Raw genomic sequence first — 21,119 nt, forward strand, 5'->3', positions numbered from 1 at the left:
ATAAAGGCTTTAGGTGACAGGACGAGGGGGAATGGGTATAAACTGGAGAGGGGCAGATTTACACTAGACATAAGGAGGAATTTATTCACCATGAGGAGGTGAGGCAGTGGCACAGGTTGCCCAGGGAAGCTGTGGATGCTCCATCCCTGGAGGTGTTCGAGGCCAGGTTGGAGGGGGCCTTGGGCAGACTGGTCTGGTGGGAGGTGTCCCTGCCCGTGGCAGGGAGGTTGGAACTAGATGATCTTTAAGGTCCCTTCCAACTCTAACTATACTATGATTCTAAAAGCGGAGCTCTGGGCGCGGAACCCCTCGGGGCTGCCAGGCGCAGCTCCGCCTCCCGGGCTGGGGCGCGGGGGCGGCGGGCGCGCTTATCCGGAGCCGCATCCCAGGGCTCTTGCGACGGCGGCACCGCGGGGAGGTGAGCGGGGACGGGACAGCACGGAGGGCGGCGCGGGGTCCGGTGCGGGGCGAGGGCAACAGATGCTCTTTTCCCCGCGGGGAGTTAGTGCGGGACCCGGGTTGGACGGGAGGTGCAGCAGCGTTGCAGCACCCGTGTGCTCGTGCAGAGATCTTTCCCAGGGCCCCTCAGCAGCAGCAAGTGGGGAACTGGCATCAGAATTGAGGGCTGGAGCGCCTCTGCTCTGAGGAAAGGATGAGAGCCTGGCTGGGGGCAATCCTGGGTTTCAGTACAGGGTGGGGGATGATATGATTGAGAGCTGCCCTGCAGAGAAGGACTTGGGGGTGCTGGATGATGAGAAGCTCGACATGAGCTGTCAGTGTGCACTCGCAGCCCAGAAGGCCAAACGTGTCCTGGGCTGCATCAAAAGAAGCGTGGCCAGCAGATGGGGGGAGGTGATTCTGCCCCTCTATTCCTCTCTTGTGAGACCTCATCCGGAGTATTGTGTCCAGTTCTGGAATCCTCAAGTTAAGAAGGATATGGAGCTGTTGGAATGGGTCCAGAGGAGGGTTAAAGAGATAATCAAAGTGCTGGAGCACCTCCTATACCAGGACAAGCTGAGAGAGTTGAGCTTGTTCAGCCTGGAGAAGCGAAGGCTCTGAGGAGACCTTAAAGCAGCCTTACAGCACCTGAAGGGGGCTACAAGAAAGCTGGGGAGGGACTTCTTACAAGGGCATGTGATGACAGGATGAGGGGGAATGGCTTTAAATTGGAAACCAGAAGATTTAGATTAGACATTAGGAAGAAATTCTTCAGAATGAGGATGGTGAAACACTGGCACAGGTTGCCCAGGGAAGTTGTGGCTGCCCTATCCCTGGAGGTGTTCAAGGCCAGGTTGGATGGGGCCTTGGGCAGCCTGGTCTGGTGGGAAGTGCCCCTGCCCATGGCAGGGGGTGGAACTGGATGATCTTTAAGGTCCCTTCCAACCCAAACCATTCTATGATTCTATGAAAACTGCCACGTTTTCACAGTAATGATGTTTGAGAATGTTAATGACGTTTCCAGGTGAAGAAAAGGTATAAAAGTAGTTGTTGGGTACTTGCTGTACTTTACTTGTGCCTGAGCACCACTGAATACAGATCCTGCTTTTCATACACTCTCTTGCATCTCTTACCTGCCACATTTCTGGAAATCTGAGCCAAGTACTGATGCCTGCCGAGGGATAGTTCCTCATTTCCATGTGGTGAATCAAACCCCAGTGGGAATTTGCTGAGGCTGTAAAAAGAACAAATGGGAAGCAATACTCCAGTTAGGTAACCTCGGTGTGTGCAAAAGGAGGTATAGACACGGAAAGCAGAGGAATAGGCACTGTAATTGCTGGTATTTTCTATTTGGGGGGGGATAAACACTTCAGTTTTGAGGCAGATGTGATGCTAATATATGAATGTAGGGAAACCTGTAGAAACTGCAGTGTAAAAGATGAGTGGCTTTATGGAAGCAAAGAAAGTCAATGGTGACAGCGTGAGACCAGCAGAAGAGTGATTTTCTGTGGAACTGCCGCAGAAAATCTGGGAAATGTCAAATTGGAATTTCATTTACATCAAAAGACAAGATGCAGAGTTCTAACTTAGATCACTTCTCTTGTGAAGCAGAGCAGTTGAGTTTGACAGAAGAGAAAGCAGGATCCTGCCACAAGAAAGGCAGGATTCTCTCTATAGAAGAGTCTCCAGTTATTCTACACCCATCTTCCCATTGTGCTCCACTAAACCCACTGCCGAGAACAAGCTGGTGAGCAGCAAGACCAAGATTTAGTCATGGTTGAAAGCCAGTTACAAGGTTTTAATTTTGATGCCATAGGTCTCTTGTCACAGGATTGTTGTGGCACTTCCATTCCCTGGGATTATAGTGTTGATAAGATTATCCTTATCAACAAAATGTTGCTTCAACAAGAGCTCAGGATCTGAATGACTGAGAGGCTTTCATTGGACGAGAAGCTCCCCTTTAAGTAGGGAGACATTAGTTCTGACATCACCTGTAATTCTACATTGTAGATACAGCCATTACTCTGGAATTCAATATGCTTTATAGGTGGAGCCCAAACATCTCACATGTCAACACAGATGATGTTCTCCACTCAGAACAGTAGTGCTTTAAGCCAGTCACTAGGTAGATGAGAAAAATATAAGCAATTTTAAAAATGTTTTTTCAGAAAACACTATAACCACTTGTTGACCTTTTGTGGGATATTCAGAAATGAAGAACATAGAGCTGCTTTTGGCTCAGATTTCATAAAAGCAGAATAGAAATGTCTTTCTTAAATTTTGAGACTTGGAGCAGACCAGAGCAGTTATGAGTAAACATGTTGTGGTAATACTCTTGCATTGTCTTCCAGCACATAATGAAGCACATCTTTAGTAACAGCCTTGCAACAGACTCTCAAATACTTACGTAATGATTTCCTATATGGTGTTTGATAGAAAGGATGCTTCAAAACTGTGTTTGTGGTCTCAGCAAGGGGTCAGTGAGAGATAGCCAGCAGAATATTGCAAAAATAGTTCTGTCTTGTAGTCCTCTGATGTGATGCTGGCAGTGCAGAGGGATGCATTTACCATGTTGGCTTCACAATGTACGGTCCAAAAACCAGGGCCAGGGTTCAGGGATCAGTGATCCTTATGAAATGTTGGAGATTGTATATAATTGAACTGTGGAAGCAGGAACTGAAACCTGGTTGAGCACTTGACTTCCAGAAAAAGCCATGCTGCTTCTAGTTTTTCCTTAATTGGTCCATCATTTATTCTTTCTCTACTCTGGTGTGGATTTAACTGGAATGATGTTGAATTAGCTTCTATCCCACCCACGCAGCTAGCTGGCATAAAGTGAATTCACTCCGTGTCTATCCAGCTGCTTTCATATGTCCTCAGTCAAATCTATACTGTTAATACCTGTTCTGTAGATTTGGGGGGAAAAAAAAAGTACATTTATGTATTTTAATTCTAAAGCTTTTCTTTAGTGAACTTAAAATCAGAAATGAATAAGTTATAAATGTTCATTTATATTGTAGTATGTGAGCAAACAAGGTTAAAAGTCATGGTCTTCCAGCCAGCAAATAATTTCAGTTACTTAAAAATTGGGATGGAGGAAGAGGAATTGGTGGGATGTTACATTGTTTAGTTTTAAGAATGTAAACATCCTATTAATATTTGGAAGACATTCTTAAAATGCTGAATAATGTAGTATGTAGACTCAGTTCTCATTTGATGGGGATTCCACCGCTGATGGATGCTGTTTTGTCATGTCAGTTGATGACATCATCCATTTCATATGTGCTCCATTTTAAAGAGCTTTATTTTTTCATTAAGATGTCAAGTGGCATTGGTAATATACTTTCATAATCCCCACAGGCCAACTTAAATTTGGGCTGTTGCCAAGAATGATTTTGCTTGTGCCAACATTTTCAGAGTCATTCTGTTAGGAGATATCTAGCTGATCCCGTTGGAGACCAGGCTGATGGTGAGAACATACAGTGAAGAGCTGGTGGAAGGGTGTCTTCCAAGTAGCAACTCGTGTGTGGCATTAAGTGACTCTTTGACAAGCCCCTACTAAAACTGTATGCACGTGACATGTGCTTAAGCTATCAAACCTTTAATTTCCTCAAAAAATGGAGTTTTTTTTTTCAACAATGTCTGTTTCCCACAGATTATAATAAATGGCATCAGTTACTTTTGTCACATAACAGCTTTTCAGTAATCTGGCCAGTAATTTATCTGGCTACTGAGTTTGCAGTTACTTGTGTTTTGGGACTTTGGGATAATCTTAAAACTCTACCACTCCTCTGGATTCTTGCTAGTTTTTGAAGAGTTACTGGAAATGAATATCAGGAGTCAAAGAGAATTTCAGGTGGTTTATAAAAGCGTGTTAGATACAAGAAGATACCAGGACTTGTTAATCTTAACACGTCGGTAGATTATACGATCCCTTAATCACCAGGTTCCTGTCAGTGATCAATATATCCAAATCAATCCCCATATCATGTAGAGGTTGTTATTGGTACTTTTACTATGGATATAGACATTCTAGCTGCAATTTCGAGCCAGTTTTGCTACTGGCTCTAGTAGTCTGTTTGCCCAGTCTGAAGCCCCCATAATGATGCAAAATCCACTTGCTTCCTTCGTCCTGTGTTGCAGACTGAACAAGTTATTCCAACTACTGTTCAGTACTTCTGATTCAGTAGCCCAAGGCACGGAATGGCCTTATCCTGGGCTCTGCCAGCACAGCATACTTCATAGGTATTGGGATGTTTTAGTCCTTGTTTTTATCAGTAACTTTAAAAAACTAATAACTTTTTTTACTATGGATCAGCACTGCACCATCAGATTTATTGTTCTTAAACACCTCCTAAGCAGCGATTTTAATATCCAAGTCATGCAGACTATTCCATTATATTTCTTTTATGTTATTGATAAAGATCTCTTTTCAGTGAGAGTTTTTGGATCTTTCTATATCTTAGTCAGGCACCAGTAAAAAATTCTATATTAATTCTCGTGATGTTCTTCATCACATTGGTTTAATTTGTTTGTGCCATGCTGATCATCATTTAGTACAGTGCCTGCTTCCTTTGAGCTCCTAGTTTACTATCCTTCCAGATTGTGCTCCACCTGTGAAACTGTCTTTATCTCATCCCTCCAGATTTTGCACTTTCACCGTTCCAATTCTCTCCCCTGTCCCACTGTAGGGAGGAGTGAATGAGCAGCTGTGTGGTGCTTGGCTGCCTACTGGTGTTAAACTTCGGCAGTCCTTTTTTGTGCTTAATGTGGAGCTAGAAGGATTTGAGACAAGGACAGTTTTGATTGGAATGTGCGAGACCAAACTTAGCTGTTACAGCTACTCTGACAGGGCTTGCCATGGGGCTTGCTTGTCTTACTGTGTGTTAGAGTCTAGAGCTTGTTCGTGGCTGCTTTTTGCTTTTGCTATATTCCTTGTTATCCATAATTGTGAGCAGAGCTGTGCTTATAGTCTTATAGACCCTTATAAGGTCTGTAAGACTCTTATAGTCTTATAGACCCTTATAGTCTACCCAGGGCTTCAAAGAGGAAAGAAAAGTGGAGTGGGTTGTGTATAACAGGTTTGCTCATATAAGTACGCAGCTGAAGTCATAAAGTTAGAAAAGTCTGGACTTGTACTTGGCACTGCCTGTGGCAATTACAATTTGGTTCTTGGAGGTGCTTTGTCTGGGTTTGGAGCAGAAAAATTTACTTGTTACACTAGTAGTAACCTGATTGAGGCGAATAAAACCTATATTCAGTTATGGATTACTGAACCTGATTGCAATGTTTTAAATCTCTGGCTAGTGCTCAAGAATCCTAAAATAAGCCAGCAATGCTGGAGCACTCTTGCATTCCAGAGAAACCACTACCTGCTGTCAAGCAGGCAGGACTGACTGTAGGGACAGACTAAATAGGAAGCTGCATATGTGTGGGAAACGCAGCACTAGGGCCATGGAGCCCACCCGGCCCTTGCCAGGGCTGGAAAATCTGAAAGAAGGGTGCGTTGGTGTGGTTGTGTGGATAAGAGCTGAAGAACTTCTTTTCCCAGTGCTACTAGCAGTACTAAAAGCTATCCCGGGCACCTTCAGGCCTCAGGTAGGAGGCACCACTGTTCCACCCAGGGTTTGCTTGCTGGCTGTTCAGCTGCTCATGCTGCTGTTTGTTCCCCTCACTGCTGGCTGCTCCCAGATTAAGAGGGACCAGAAGCCCAGGCTGGACACTTTGCAGAGGACTGGGAGAGCCCAGACCTCTGGTAGCATTCTTCCTGGCTAACACTACTGAAAATACTTAGCAGTTACCCTCTTTTGAGCTTCTAAAAGTAAACCATTCTTACACAGAGAATTCATCTGATTGGCCACATTGCATGGATACTGAGGCTTCCTTGGACTCCAGCCCTTGTCCTTCCAGCCCCTGTTATCTGGCTGTATAAAAAAGATGCATAAATACATTGGTTAATGTCATCACTGTTTACATGCAGTAGTGGATAGCAATTGCCAGTAGCTTTCTTAGCATGACAGACAGAAAGACAAAATGTTTGATTTTGTGCTATACCAAAATAGGCATCAGGTATAAATACAGAAAGCTTTTTTCCTAAATTGAGAAACTTCCATGATTGGAGAAATTAGAGCTGTTTCTTGTTTGTGTTTTTTTTTGTTGTTTTCTCCTTCATGCAGGCAATGATTCGTAGAAAAGAATCCTGTGCTTAAGGACAGATACGAATGACATACCTAAGCTGCCTTGTCTATGTACTGGAAGAATGGACTGTTTTGGGATACCTGGAGAAATACCTTTTTCATGTGGTCATCATCTCAGTGACACTAAGCGCCATATTAGTTTTTTTCATAGTTCCTTTAACAATGCTCTTCTTCATTTACCTTTCTAATATTTTGCTTTTAATATATCGGAGAAACAGTGAGGTACAAGCAGATCCTTTGAGTGATGTTTGGGATAGCGCAAGGAGAGCTATCGCAAGCTTTTGGGATATATATGCAAGAGTATGGCATGGTAAGTATGACATGACTTGTCTGAAGCTTTGAATTACAATAAATTGTATGTACACATAAGTTTTAATGTATTTTTCTTCTTATTTCTTCCAAACAGATGGAAAGAAATTACATTTGCTATACTCTGTATGGCATCTAACCCAAAGGTTTCTGCCTCGAAGACTGATTGCATTATATAAAAAGCAGAATGAAAGGGAGAAATTAGTTTAGATAGGGTAAATTCTCTTAACTGGATAGGCAGGTGTGCTTCTCTGTATATGGTATCAGAGTGAAGTGCACTGTTCTAGTAATGTAACTGCAAGTGCTGTGTAATTTATTTTTTGTCTTAGTAACTGCTTAGAACCCACTAAATAAATGAGCAAAACACAACAATTAAGTGTATTTTTACTTTGTGAAAACTACTTTGTTTTATGACAGTTGAAAAGAGTTTTAAGAGCTGTATGGACAAAGAAATAATTAGATACCACAGTTCAGTTTGTACAGTGGCAGACTTTAAAAGTAACCCATTTTTTCAGTTTCATTACACTCAACTTTCAGATACTTTCAACACACTTTGCTCCCTAGGAGATTCCTCAGCTGCCTGCTAGGCTCTTGTTCTTCCCACAGATGTAGTTTCAGGCTGTCAGCAATGCTTAACTTTGCTGCTCTAAGGATAAATAATAAGTTTATCTATGTTACTGTCCATTCTCACAGCTTTTTCCCTTAATCTTTGAACATCCTGCAGTATAAAACTTTCCGAACCTCTTCCCAAGATTCTGCCTGCTCCATCCCCATCCTTCTCCCTGAACAGCTCGTGGTAGGAGCTATAGCAGGGATGGAGATGAAGGCAGACAAGGTGGAAAGGTGGAACAGAGCTCTTGGTTGGTAGAAGTTGTGGCTTTCCCAAGTCTTTGTCAACATTAGCCTCTTAGTCTGGTTCTATCTAAAACCTAAATCAAACATAGGAAGAACCAGGTGCAGGGGAATGGCATTTATAGAAGCCCATGTCTGTGGGGAAATTTCCTTCCACTGTGAGAGGAATTTTAAATATATAGAATCTGCCTGACACAGAATGGAGATTCATTCTCTGTATTTCAGGAAAGCTTCCTGACTGCTTGTTAGCCTCTCATTCTGCTGATGAAGTGGTTTCACACCAGCATAGTAATTTTTTTTTTTTTAATTATTGTACTTTGAACTGGGAAAAGTTGCTAATGAGAAATAATTTAGTTCTCTTACTGGGGAAGACGTCTGGTTCAGGTCTGATCTAGTGATTAAACTGAAAAACAAATTAGTCCACCAATAACCTGTGGTGTTTGAGGGGCTTTCTCTTTGCAATTTCCTGATTAAAAGATCTTAATTCTCTGAAAACTACTGTAGAGCCTTACACAACTCTCTGAAAGTGATTTAACAAAGGACAGTAAATGTTTTTCTTTAAAGGGCCAGATGATTTATAGCTCTTATTGTCAGTATATTGTTTTCCATCCTCAACAGGTTATGAGCTTCATGGTGTGGAAAACCTACCAGAAGGACCAGGCATTGTTGTGTATTACCATGGAGCTATTCCTATAGACTACCTTTACTTTATGTCTAGGCTGTTTCTGTGGAAGAAAAGACTTTGTCTGTCAGTAGCTGATCATTTTGTCTTTCGCTTACCAGGTAAGGTTTATATATCCTGGATTCACTCAACCTGTTGCTGGTTTTGGTGAAATTTACATTTATTACACTTTCAAGAGAGCTTTTAACTAAAAGACTGCTTTTAAACTTTTAAACTAAAACCTGGTAGATGCAGAAGGGCAAACAGTGTAGAGTACCCTGTTTTTAAGTAAAGGTCATAAAAACACTGGTAGACCCTCCAAACCAAACAAACAGACATTATATAATCTCTTTGGGATGAAATGTCATGCCTCAGTAGAAAGTGTAGGATAAGACTGTTACTACTGACCTATTGCTGATTGGACAGCAATGGGCTATGAGTGCAGAAAAGCCCAGTAAATGGTAGGTTATCAGTTACCTATTTGCCCTCTACAGTAGGTAACCACTGCAGTGGGGTGTGAAATCAAATCTATCTTCTGATCAAAGCCTGGAGTAGGACACAAAACTTCTTAGGAGATTTTATTGTTGAAGACAACTGTGTAATACTGACCACCACAATACATTCAATGTATTGTAGACTGAGAAAGAAAGGAATAATTCCATTGTGAAAAGGAGAAGATACAGAAAAGCAAACCTCATACATTTTTAGAAAAACAAGACGTAAAGGAAAATCCAGAAGGACTAGCAGGGAGATTATCTAAAAGCACCTTTATACCACTTATATTAAAAATTGTTATAATAATAAAGAGTAAGGGAAGCTAGTTAAAAGTAGAAAGACATTATTCAGAAAAGGAAGTTGTCTTCAAATACTGAAAACAAAGAGCAGAAACTTGATCAAGTTTGATGCAAGAACATATTAAGGCACCTCTAGAAAGATGATGAGTAAAATTTTAATAGAGGCATACTTACTAAATAATGTGTAGTACTAAACACATCAGAAGCATGATGTCATCAAGCGATCATTGGCTTTTCAGAGGACCCCTAAAGGAATATAAAGCTTAGCAGAATGTTGTAAAGGAAACGTCTTTTTTAAGGGATAAATGAGAGGGTACTGTTTCAAACTGAAGTGTCTGTAGCACAGATTTTTATTACAAATGTATAGTAAAACTATTGTCAGGACTAAGCAACACTTTTGAGATGTGCAATTTTCAGACTACTGATGTGTACATAACATATTGCTTGAATTACACTCATGGTAGAGGAACGGAAGGTGGCAAATATGGTGTCAATGTATAAAAAGGTTACCAAAAAGGCATCTGGTAAAAAAGATGACAAATAATGGAGATTAGGTCTACTAATTTGCTGCATTAGTAGAAAATGTGGTTAAAAGTAATCGACTAGCTGAAACTTCTCCCTAACCTTCTCTTGCTTTACCATACTTAGCTGCTTTTTGCAGAGAACTGTTGCACTCACATTTCTTTAATGTTTCTTAAAAGAATGCTCGTGAGGATATGCTGAACCTCAGTCTGTTGGATTAAATACAGTTGTGGGAGATATCTTATGAATGAATTGCTGGTTAAAAGATAGGAGATAAAGGGTAGAAATAAATACCTAATTTTCACAAAGGAGAATTCACGAGGTGTACCAATGAAGAACAGTGCTGGCACCTGTGTTATTCAAAGTAATCATAAACTAGATCAGTTGTGACGTGACAGAGCTTTATACTGGCCATTTTTTTCAAGGCAGTAAAAGCCCACACAGAGAGTATGGTTATATACCAATATCGAATCACTGGCTGATTAGATGGAGGATGAAACTCAGTTATAATTCAGTGCAGAAGAAAAGAAAAATAAGTCTAAATGCATAAACATGTAATTGGGGTTTAAATTTTCTAGATTACTTTAGGAATGTGTCAGCTTAAGTCTCAGCAACTGCCAAAAGGCAAACAGAATTTTAGGCTTATCCTGAAAAAGAAGAAACAGAAAATACCACTGTGTACTCAAAATGCATGTGGTGCCCACATCTTGAGTATTGTGTGGAATTCTGCTCTACTCATCTCAGAAAAGCTGAAAAGTAGTAAAGATATAAAAAAGGACAAGGATGATCAGAGGCCTGGGATGGCTTCCTTTGAAGAGGCAGAACACAGGAGAGAAGTCTTGCGTGACTGAGGGACATCTGTGTGACCTGGAAAAGGGGAATAGGAAATGGTAATATTCATTTGATATGTCATAATTCTTAACAGGTGGAAGTTTTAAAGCAAAGCAAAGGAAGTATCTATTCATTTAATAAAAATATGGCCTTCATGGCTACAGGATAAAACAGAAATACATATGTGTTCACAAAAGGATTAAACAAAGTTGACATCTGCCTTTGACTGAAAGATCTGGCAAACATGATGCCTTGAATAAGATTAAATACATCTCAATTACAGGATGCAGCACTGTGTTTCCTGCTGTCTTCCAAAGTTTCTGTCACAGACCTTTGTCAAAGTTGCAGCGCTAGACACTAGTTCTGGCAGTTTATAGTTGTTGTTTACATCTATAAATATAAACTTTTCAAACCATGCTGTTAGAACGGTGAATTTGAAGACTGCGGAAACTCTTGTTTGCTGAAGCTCACTATGGGTGTTCCAAACTCATAGATTTAAACTGTGAAGATAATATAAGAAAGCATAGAGGGGTTCTATTGCTCTCAGTCTGTCTTTTGGAGAAATCCCAGTTATGGAGACAAAGGAGATTAACTGACCTGTTCATGCAGTGCTGAAACTGCCCTGCTAACTTCATCCATTCATGCATCATAAGGGTTGAACAGCATTCCAAGTTGATCCATGTAGTTTGCAATTTAATGACAATATACTCATTTTAACAACTCAAACCCAGAACTTTTAAAATGTTAAACATCACATTGTAAAGGAACACTAAAACCAGTTGCTTGTCAGGTATTTATTTGTGTAATAACCTTTACTGTACTGAAAATTTTTATTTTTTTCTGTATTAAAATATTTTAAAAGAAGAAGAGGGAGGAATAGATGTTTGTTTTTAGATTTCTAGCTGTGATGCACAGGCTTCGTTTGCATGGTTGGTGTTTTAATAATTATGGAAGACAGCATGTGGAGTCATTAGTTTATTGAGATGCTCCTGATAAGCTGGTTCATATTCATAACATTTGGGCAAAACCACTGGCATGTATTCGTCATTTTGCCAGTATTCACTTTGTAGGTGTTTTACTTCCTTTGTACAAATTTACCTTAGTCTAAATAGATAGCTATTAGATTTTCATTTAGCTGTAATCTTGTTCTTACATTCCAGCAGTATTTGTGATAAATCGGTATAACAATATGTATTTGCTACTTATTTATTGCAGGACTTAAATTATTACTGGAAGTAACAGGTGTTATGCCAGGTACAAGGGAGGAGTGTCTCATTGCACTGAAGAATGGACACTTGGTGTCCATCTCACCAGGTGGAGTTAGAGAAGCATTATTCAGTGATGAAAGTTATCAACTCGTGTGGGGAAATCGAAAAGGCTTCGCTCAGGTTGCTCTAGATGCAAAAGTGGTGAGTGTTATGTATTATCAATCCCAGTTTATGCTTATTGCATACATGCTTCATTATAAAATGCAGCTTAGGAGTGTTTGTTAGAAAATCTTCAGAGAGAAGAAAAGTTTTGGGAGTAAAGATTTCTTTTTCCCACCACTTTTCTCAAGCACGTTAATCTGTAGGGAGCAAGGGTTTTATGGAACTGTGCCAGGCAAGAACTAGTTTTACATAAAAACAGAGCACTGAAATATGTTCAGTGTTGATGTCAGGTGCTCAGCATCCTGTAGAGATGAGCACCTATTGGTTTGTGCTCCACTAATGTACACGTGGCCACAGTTACAGTTGTGTTTTCTGTATGGATAATGATCTGTAGATACAAACTTCTGCCACTGGCTCTGACTTCTTTCATCTGACCTCACATGAGACTGTTTCTGTGTTATAGTCTCTGGGAAATAATTTTATTTGGGATGGCATAGAGCTGAAAGAGCACCAACCCGTTCTTTTTCCTAAGTGACCCTTCTCATCGCCATTACCATTAGAGACAAGTTTTGTGTCTTAATTTAGACTTAGCATATCAAGTGCTCTTTTTGTCTGACAATATTGGTACACATCCAGGCTTCACCTGTTCTGCCATGAGCTTTCTCCTCCATTTGATGAACTGCACAACCACCATTTTTCTTTACATTATTATGAGTATCTAATCAATTGTAGTGCTCTGCTTTGGCCTTCCACATAAACATAATCCTTTTCTGTCTACACAGGAGAGAATCTGTACAAGGAGTTGAGTTCTTCCCATGAAAGTTGAATTTCTTGCCACCCCTTTCAGTTTTTTTCTGCAGTTAAATCTCTTTCTAACCACATACAATTTGTTGCTTCTCAAGTTTTGCTTTGGTCTCTTACAATATAGCTACAAAGTACCTAGGTTTGCAAAATGCATGCTTCAGGCTAATACATCTTCGCAACTATCCATGTCTGAAATCTTGTGGGGGAGATACCTAAATACTAGAATAAATTTAGGAGCACTTACCAATGGATAAAGTAGTTTTAGTCTGAGAGTCCTCTTTCTAGCTCTTTGTTTGTCTTGTAATATGGTCTTTTAAAAGTAACACGGTATGTGTTTCTGTTTCCTCTTCTGTCCTTTTTCTCAAAGATGTGAGCTGGTAAATGTGAATCACAGTACTCCATATATTGTGGAAAATACTAGGAAAATCAGAATGTGAAAAGGATAAACCCATAAAGTCAAACTTATGTGGGCATTTTGAATTCCCTTGTAGTCTTTCCTCTTAGGTATCAGTTTAATAGTATTTCCAAACAGTCAGAAAGAGATGTCGCTTTAACTACTTGAGTGATTTCTAATAATTTTGCTTTCATATCTGCCTTTAAAGCCACTTTAAATATTTGAACAATCTTTTGCCAGATGTTCTCACTTGTCTTGGAATGACACACTTGGTGTAATTCTACAGTGTAATATTTTTTTTTTCTAAATAAAAAGTGACTTAAAAAACTCTGAGTGCCCTTTAATGTAGAGTGCCACACTGATCAAAACACATCACAAAAATCCTTGATAGTAATCCTTTTAATTCTTCCATTTTTCTGTAATTTAGAAGGACATAGAAGTAGGTGAATAGTAGTACCTAGAATTGCTAACACCTTCTGTTGACAGGACTTAATGAATTGGGTATTCATTGAGAATAATGTTCTTGCAGTGTGAAACTTTTTTGTGGTCACTTGTGTAACGTGTGGTAAAACACTACGTAGGATTATCTGTTACCTGGAGGGCAGAGAGAATGTTTTTCTTTTGACTCTTACTAGCCTGAGCTCACCTCTACAGTGCTACTAGCTCTTGTATTACTTATTATTGCACACATTCAAAGCTTATATCTTTTTATGATGATGAAGTCTGACTGGATCTCAGTATGGTGGGCATCACTGTAATTAACTTGCAGGCTCCACTGAATTTTGAGCATCTTTGGTATATCTCTGGAAAACTTCTATCTCTGGCAAACCTTAGATAACTAAATACTAATAAAAAGAGAAGTGCTGTGCATGTAACAGTAGAGAGGGCAATATTAACCTTATAAACCAGTTTTTATATAAAATTAGACCCATATTAGTAACTGTATTCCATCTTTTGACAAATCTGGAATTTGATGCTCCTTGTGCAAGCATTTGCTTGCTTGTTCTTGCTGCATCCTTTTCAATACAGTCTTGTAGGCTGACTGAAGATTGGAGATAGACTTGTCTAAACTAACAGAACTTGTTGAGTAATGTAGCAATTCGTATGTTTTGCTAATACTTATTTGGATCCTGAATGAAGGTGAGAGTGGACTAGAAGTGCCTTGTTTTGAATTTATGCTGTGTACAGTGTAGCCGTCAACCAAAGCACCACACACACTTTATACAGTATTAATAACGACTACGTGATGGTTCATAACCTGCCACAGGTAACTTGAATGGGGATTTAAAGACAAAAATAACCTTATGTATGAATAGACACTCCCATTCTTATTATATTGTTATGGAAGTCCAACAGTTCTTCCACTGAAAAAGCTGAAGAAAAGCAAATCAAGAATGTAGTTTCAGCCTCAGTCCTTGCCCGCAGGTTTCCACATTTGGTTTCCACTTCTTTTTGTACAACTATGATGCTTACTTGGGGTCAGAAGGAGAGTGTTACTGTTTAATACAATGTTCTGACACAACAAACTTCTGTGACATATATTTGTCTCAAATGAATTTATGTAGGCCTGGGGCCTGAACTTCAGAAATATCCTCTGCTGGGAGCTGGAGTTTGACAGGCTGATGGGGAGGAGTCATCATTTCTGAAGATCCCTTAATTTTATCTGTGGCAAGAAACTGGTTAAAATCTACTTAGATAAAAGATAAACAGGGACTATTGTTTATAAAATTCTTAAAAAAAATAGAATAACACTGTGCAGCAGTACATGCTTAGGGCTGAACAGTATGTGCAGGGGGTTTGGACTAGTCCAGAGGTCCCTTCCAACCTTAACTGGCCTGTGGTTCTGTGATTTTCAAGGTGGCCAGGAGTGATCCAACTCAGTTCCAGCACAACAAATGTAAATCTGTGGGTTACTACAGATCTGACTGTAGTGTTTTACAGGCGCAAGCTCTTGTGTCTGTACCCAGTTTTATCAGCTTAGGGACTGAATGCTGCTACCCACTCTGTACTTGATTTACTGATCATTGTATGCAAGTAACTTTTGTAGTTGCCAGAGTTTATAATCTAAGATATACTCCTCTTGCACTATTCCTAGAATTGTAAGTGTTTTGTCTGGATGATAGGTGGGTTTCAAATATTTTAAATGTCAGACATACAGTATTCAATCAATAGCGGAAGCTAAGTGTGGTATTTTTAATGTCCAGTAGTCATATTCTTTTAAAATATGTTACTGATTATTTTTTAAGGGTTTATTTCTAATAATTTCCCATAATTTCCTGTTCTGAAAGGTTTACTGTTACAACTTTATGTATGTTTGATATTTTTGTTATCTGCCAGTTTGTTTTTCTTTTAAATGGTTTCCATCACTTGAAGTTTTACTTAGGCTCTGGTTGGGTCTTTTTCTTGCTTGTTTTTGTTCTCGTCCTGTGGTTTCTGTTCCATGGTAGTGATTCTTAACAGCAGAAGGGTGTTCTTTCATTGTTTTCTGGACAAGTAATTCCAACAACATGCTCAACGTATGGTTTCAAAAAAATGAAAAGGGACAACAGAAAGGGGAAAAAAGCCATGGAATGGAATACTGTGTTGGTGAGTTTTGTCTTGCCCAATCCTCCCTGCAGGTGTGACCCTTTTTTGCCCCTTTGACTTAAAGCATTCCACCAACTTGAAGATGACCTTCATCTCCATAGGGATATATGGAAGCAATGGCCTTTCTGTATACCAATGTCCTCTTGCTTCGGTGCTAATGAAGAGCACAGATTACTATCCACAGTTACTTTTCCACATGGGCACGAATAACACAGCAAGCCAGAACCTAGGCAGAATCAAGGAAGATTATAAAGCCCTGGGAGTGCAAGTGAAAGATAGTACAGTTTCAGTCAGTGATAGTGCAATAAATATTTATCATACAAGTTGTTTGTTTTTTTTTTGTAGAATCACAATTAACTTTTATAATGTACATTCAAAATGAAAGGTATAAACCTCTAATATGATGTCAGTCATTTTCCTTGCAGATGGTGTCTTTAAAACAGCAGTGTTTGTGGGAGCTGAGAAGCAGAACTTTATTTCTATTCTGAATTTTATTTTTTATAACATTATTCCTTGTTCGCTACTTAACTGACTGATTAATTATGTTCTGTATTCAAGTGGTTTTCTTAGCTGCATTAACATGCTCTAAAACTTTAATACAAATCTCATATAACATTTTCACCTTTTGTTTTTTTGTGATTCCTTAGCCCATCATTCCAATGTATACTCAAAATGTCCGGGAAGGATATAGAATGCTTAAAGAAAGAAGTAAGAACTATAAAATATATTTTATGCATTTAGAATATTTTCCCCACTTTTCTCTCAGCTTTCTCTTATTTGTCTCTTAGATTTTGCTTTAGAGAATTCTGCTTGCTTTGAATTCTCTAACACACTTGTTGTGGGTTAGAGGTATCTCAAATACGGAAATGGCTTGTGTATAACTGGTTTGTGATGTGTGATTTGGTTCTTTAATGCAGGCTTATTTCATTGAACTATTAAGTCTATTGAGCTTTGTTTTGGTGGACAGTTACCTAAATCCTGTAATAATTCCCCATTGACTGTCAGGAAGAGCATGCATCTTTAAGAAATCTTCCATATTAATTAGCTTTCAAGTTTGGATTGTGTTTTCTGTGACTATAAGCTTATTTTTTCCTCGATTAAACTATTTCAGAATTTCTTAGACAGCTATATGAAAGTACACGATTGCCGATGACTCCTCCATATGGAGGGCTTCCAGTTAAACTTCGCACATACATTGGGGAGCCAATCCCTTATGATCCAAATGTAACTACAGAGGAATTAGTTGAAAAGGTAAGTTAGCTCTCTTTGCAATATTGAACTGCATACTTTGCCTTCTATTATATATGCACTTGCAACTAGTTTTTTGTATGCTTGAATGAAGACAAACACACTTTTACTAGCTTGTTAAAGCAATAGCGAGTTCAGGTCCAGGATTCTTTAATGTAGGGAAACCTCCAAGTAAGTATTGACATAGCAATAGTTGATTGGGATGCCCTGATCCTTCCAGAATGTGTGAGCTCTGACTTCTTGGGATGCTAACAGTGTTTCTCCTGTGCCTTTGAAAACTTTGATAACTGACATTATGTAAACTGTCTTTTAAATTTAGTTTTCAGTAACTAGGAAAATAAATTTCATATTGAGAATCTTCTCTAAGTAACATACGGCTCTAGAAACAAAGTTCCATAAGAGTGTCACTTTCATTGTCAAAAGGAAAATGTTAAAAAAATAATTTGCATTCAAAATATAAAAATATTTTGAGTACATAGAACTTGATGAAATCATTGGTGCCCAGGAGCATAAAAACACATATGTATCTAGGGATTAGGCATTTTTCGAAATTTTATTCTATACAGAAAATGCACGTCTTAAAATTTTTCATAGAAGATGAAAGGAGAGCTTTATGCAAAAATCTCAGCTATGGCCTAGGAACATACAGATCAAAACACTTGTTAGGAATCACTCGTGAAAAACACCTTGCCACCCCTAAAAAGATGCAAGAAGGCTGTTTTTGTTGTGGTTTTTTGTTTTTTTTTTTGAAGTTTGGGCTTCATAGCAGTGAAACCAGAAAGACAGGTTTGGTCTATTGTTACAAGGGAACTGCCCCAACAAGCTGGAAGCAGTATTAGTGCTAAAACTGCCCTTATGGTTTTATCCATATTAGTATTTTGTATACCTGCAAAAGTAAAACTGAAATTTCCTCTGACATTGATTTGCTTTACTAAGTCAAGCCTTCTACCACCCACTTCAGTGGGAGTATAGTTAGGTCTTCTGCTTAAATGAGGTTTGAGATGAGCAGTGGCCTGGCTGACCTCTACCTGATCCTGTCCTGTCAGGAAAGGTTTGGCTGCTCTTTTCTTATCTTCCCAGACATATTCTGCCATCACTGTGGGGTAGATCACTGGAATATATAGATTCCTTTATTTAAACTTCAAATCCATGAGGAAAACCTAAGGGACATTATTTTTTATCCCTAGTAGAAATAGAGAATATTTTATGCATTCTCTTCACAAACTTGCATTTGAATCTCATGTAGAATAAAACTTTACAGAATTTAGAGATAAATTGTCATATACGTGCATGCTGTATATGACACAATGAGTGAAGGATTTACGTTGGGAAGGACAGGTGGAGGTCCCTACTCCAAACTCCTGGCCCAGCAAGGTCAGCTATGAGATCAGACACGGTTAGTCAGATTTTATCCAGCACTTTTGATGAAAATCTTCAGGGATGTAATTGCATAAAGTTAATGTTTGGATATTTTAAAGGCTACTTTGACTCAGTAATGCCCAGCTTTAATAAATCTTAATAATTTGAACCTATCCAAACTGCAATCAATGTTTTTATTCCTTTCCAAGGAAAGTGCTATTAGGACAACTAACTAATATAAAAGACAATTTTTTTCTTCAGGTAGAACTTACATGTGAATTTCCCAGTACCCCTTGAACCTCTGAGAAGTCAAATGGTTATACTGTTCTTGCATAAGCAGGTCTGTAAAGCCACTTTCTCTTCTCTTTTCAGACAAAGACTGCCATCCAGGCTCTCATAAGCAAGCACCAAACAATCCCAGGCAGCATATGGAAGGCTTTACTGGAGCGATTTGATAAACGTCGTAAAAGTGATTAGAATGCTTATGTTTATTTCATTGGTTTTACAGCTTACAGTAAAAAGCAATGTCCTGTGGCAATGATGACTAATAATTGGTGTTCAGCCAGTTTAATTTACATGTTTCTATAGTTTCAACCGAAGAAAGCAACCTCTTGAAGGTTCCCCTGTGTCTTTGAGGATATTCTGAAATCAGAAAAGACTGAAGAAGAAAACTTAGGTAAAATACCAATGCAACGGCTAAATTCCCCAAAAGGAAACCATGTAGCCAGGATTTGCATGGTTCCTAAAACACGGATGTACATACATCTGAGAGGCTCAGAAGTTTTGTCTAGATCTGTAGGTTTATGTTTCGAGCAGTTGACAGTCCAGTCTCAGAGCAGAACCTCAGAGTTGCTGTTGTCCCACCAGAGTTCACCCCTTGGTGGGCACCTTCCTTGTTGGACCTCACACGAGAGTGTCTGAAGAGAAACTGTCTGGCTTTAGTTAATGATCTGCTCCTTAGGTCATTTTTCTAGAGAGACTACACAAAGAGAAATAATCTCATTAAACCAGATATTAGACTCTACAAAACACATCAGCTTAGTGGTTCGGTACCCTGGAAAGTATGAATGCTAAATTCAAGACTTCAGAATAGAAAAAAATCAACTCTCTCAAAGAGAGAAAAAAACATTAGTTAAGTGTAGCATTATACAAATACATGTAGAAAGTACTTTGAAATCTGAGCTGGTACATTCATGCAGTATTTCACCATACAATGCTGGTTTAGTGGATGAGGCTGCCCCTAGCCTGAGAATTCCTGCATCATAGTGTGTTTGCAATACGGATGTGCTGTACTTATCCAGATCTGCTGGTAAGCAGGGAGCATGCTGAGGGGGGAACTGATTTAGGTAATGCAACCCTGAGACTCATCATCGCGGGCAGTTTGCCTGAAAATGCAGTGCTGGAGCCCCATATGGATTGAACTCAAATGCCTATTTGGAAAGTTGAACATAGGCAGCATGGTCTTCCTAATACAACTTGCAGGCAACACCGAAACTTGCTACAAAGCAGAATGTGTTTTCACAAGCTGTGGAATGTTGTTGTTTGTTGGGAGTGGGAGAACTTTGTGTAATCAATCCAATATGCCATTAAATGCAATGTCTTTTAACTTCAAACACCAACAAAGGTGAGTTTTGTGCCTTGTTTTTCTCTCTTGTACTGTTAATACCTATACAATCTTTCCCTTTTATGTGGCATCTAAGGAAACATACACAAAGTTTGTCCATTTTCACTAGAAAACTAAATCTCTTCAGAATAGAATTAATTCTTCCTCTTCCCACACTTCTTCTCTACAAATATTTCTTGCACATCTCAAGAAGGCAACAGGATATACAGGTGAGTTATTTCCCTGGAGCAAAAAGACAAGAATTACTCCAGAAGAAAAATCTCTAATCTGTCCCAAGACACAAGAATGTTTACTTGACCCCTTAACTCTAATTGCTGTACACTGTACACAGGCAGAAGGATTTTTCTCCCAGCAGAGACTCAAAATGTATAGGAAAATCAGGATGCTGATTGATATGCCTGGACAAGAACAGGTATTCAAACCATGAAGTCTTTCATAGTGCACCAATATAAGCTAAAATTCAAAGCCTGAGCTTAAGTCAAGTGAGAAAAGGAACTAAAAGAAAGGGCTATCAGATACTGAAGTAGATACAGGTGAAGAAGCAAGAGGAATTACGAGTAAACAGGCTGAGAGAGTTGGGGTCCTTCAGCCTGGAGAAGAGAAGGATCTGAGGACACCTTAGAGCAACCTTCTAGTACCTGAAGGGGGCTTACAAGGAAGCTGGGGAGGGACACTTTATAAAGGCATGTAGTGACAGGATTAGGGGGAATGGCTATAAACTGGACAGGGGCAGGTTTAGACTAGACATAAGGAGGAAATTCTTTACAATGAGGGTGGTGAGGCAGTGGCACAGGTTGCCCAGGGAAGTTGTGGATGTCCCCTCCCTGGAAGTGTTCAAGGCCAGGTTGGATGGGGCCTTGAGCGGCCTGATCTAGTGGGAGCTGTCCTTGCCCATGGCAGGGCGGTTGGAACTAGGTGAGCTTCCAAGTCCCTTCCAACTCAAACAATTCTATGAAACAATATGAAAGCATTCCTGCAGAAACTATGCAGAGGAACTAGAAAGCATCGTTCCCTATCCTATCCTATCCTATCCTATCCTATCCTATCCTATCCTATCCTATCCTATCCTATCCTATCCTATCCTATTTTTTCAAGCACATTAACAGCAGCATCGAACATGTCCAAGGAGA

At 39.5% G+C, this 21,119-nt stretch overlaps 1 protein-coding gene across 1 annotated transcript; it reads left to right on the forward strand.

Annotated features, from left to right (window-relative positions):
- The first annotated feature begins 281 nt into the window (after positions 1-281).
- Positions 282-20,053, forward strand: LOC104067670 (transmembrane protein 68-like). The gene is made up of 7 exons (XM_054060602.1): positions 282-418; positions 6,615-6,945; positions 8,415-8,579; positions 11,820-12,013; positions 16,406-16,466; positions 16,870-17,009; positions 18,738-20,053. The coding sequence occupies exons 2-7, from the start codon at positions 6,660-6,662 to the stop codon at positions 18,840-18,842; spliced, it is 951 nt and encodes a 316-aa protein (XP_053916577.1). The 5' UTR covers positions 282-418; positions 6,615-6,659; the 3' UTR covers positions 18,843-20,053.
- The last annotated feature ends 1,066 nt before the right edge of the window (positions 20,054-21,119 follow it).

Source organism: Cuculus canorus, chromosome 2, assembly GCF_017976375.1.
Source record: "Cuculus canorus isolate bCucCan1 chromosome 2, bCucCan1.pri, whole genome shotgun sequence".
NCBI classification, from domain to species: Eukaryota; Metazoa; Chordata; class Aves; order Cuculiformes; family Cuculidae; genus Cuculus; species Cuculus canorus.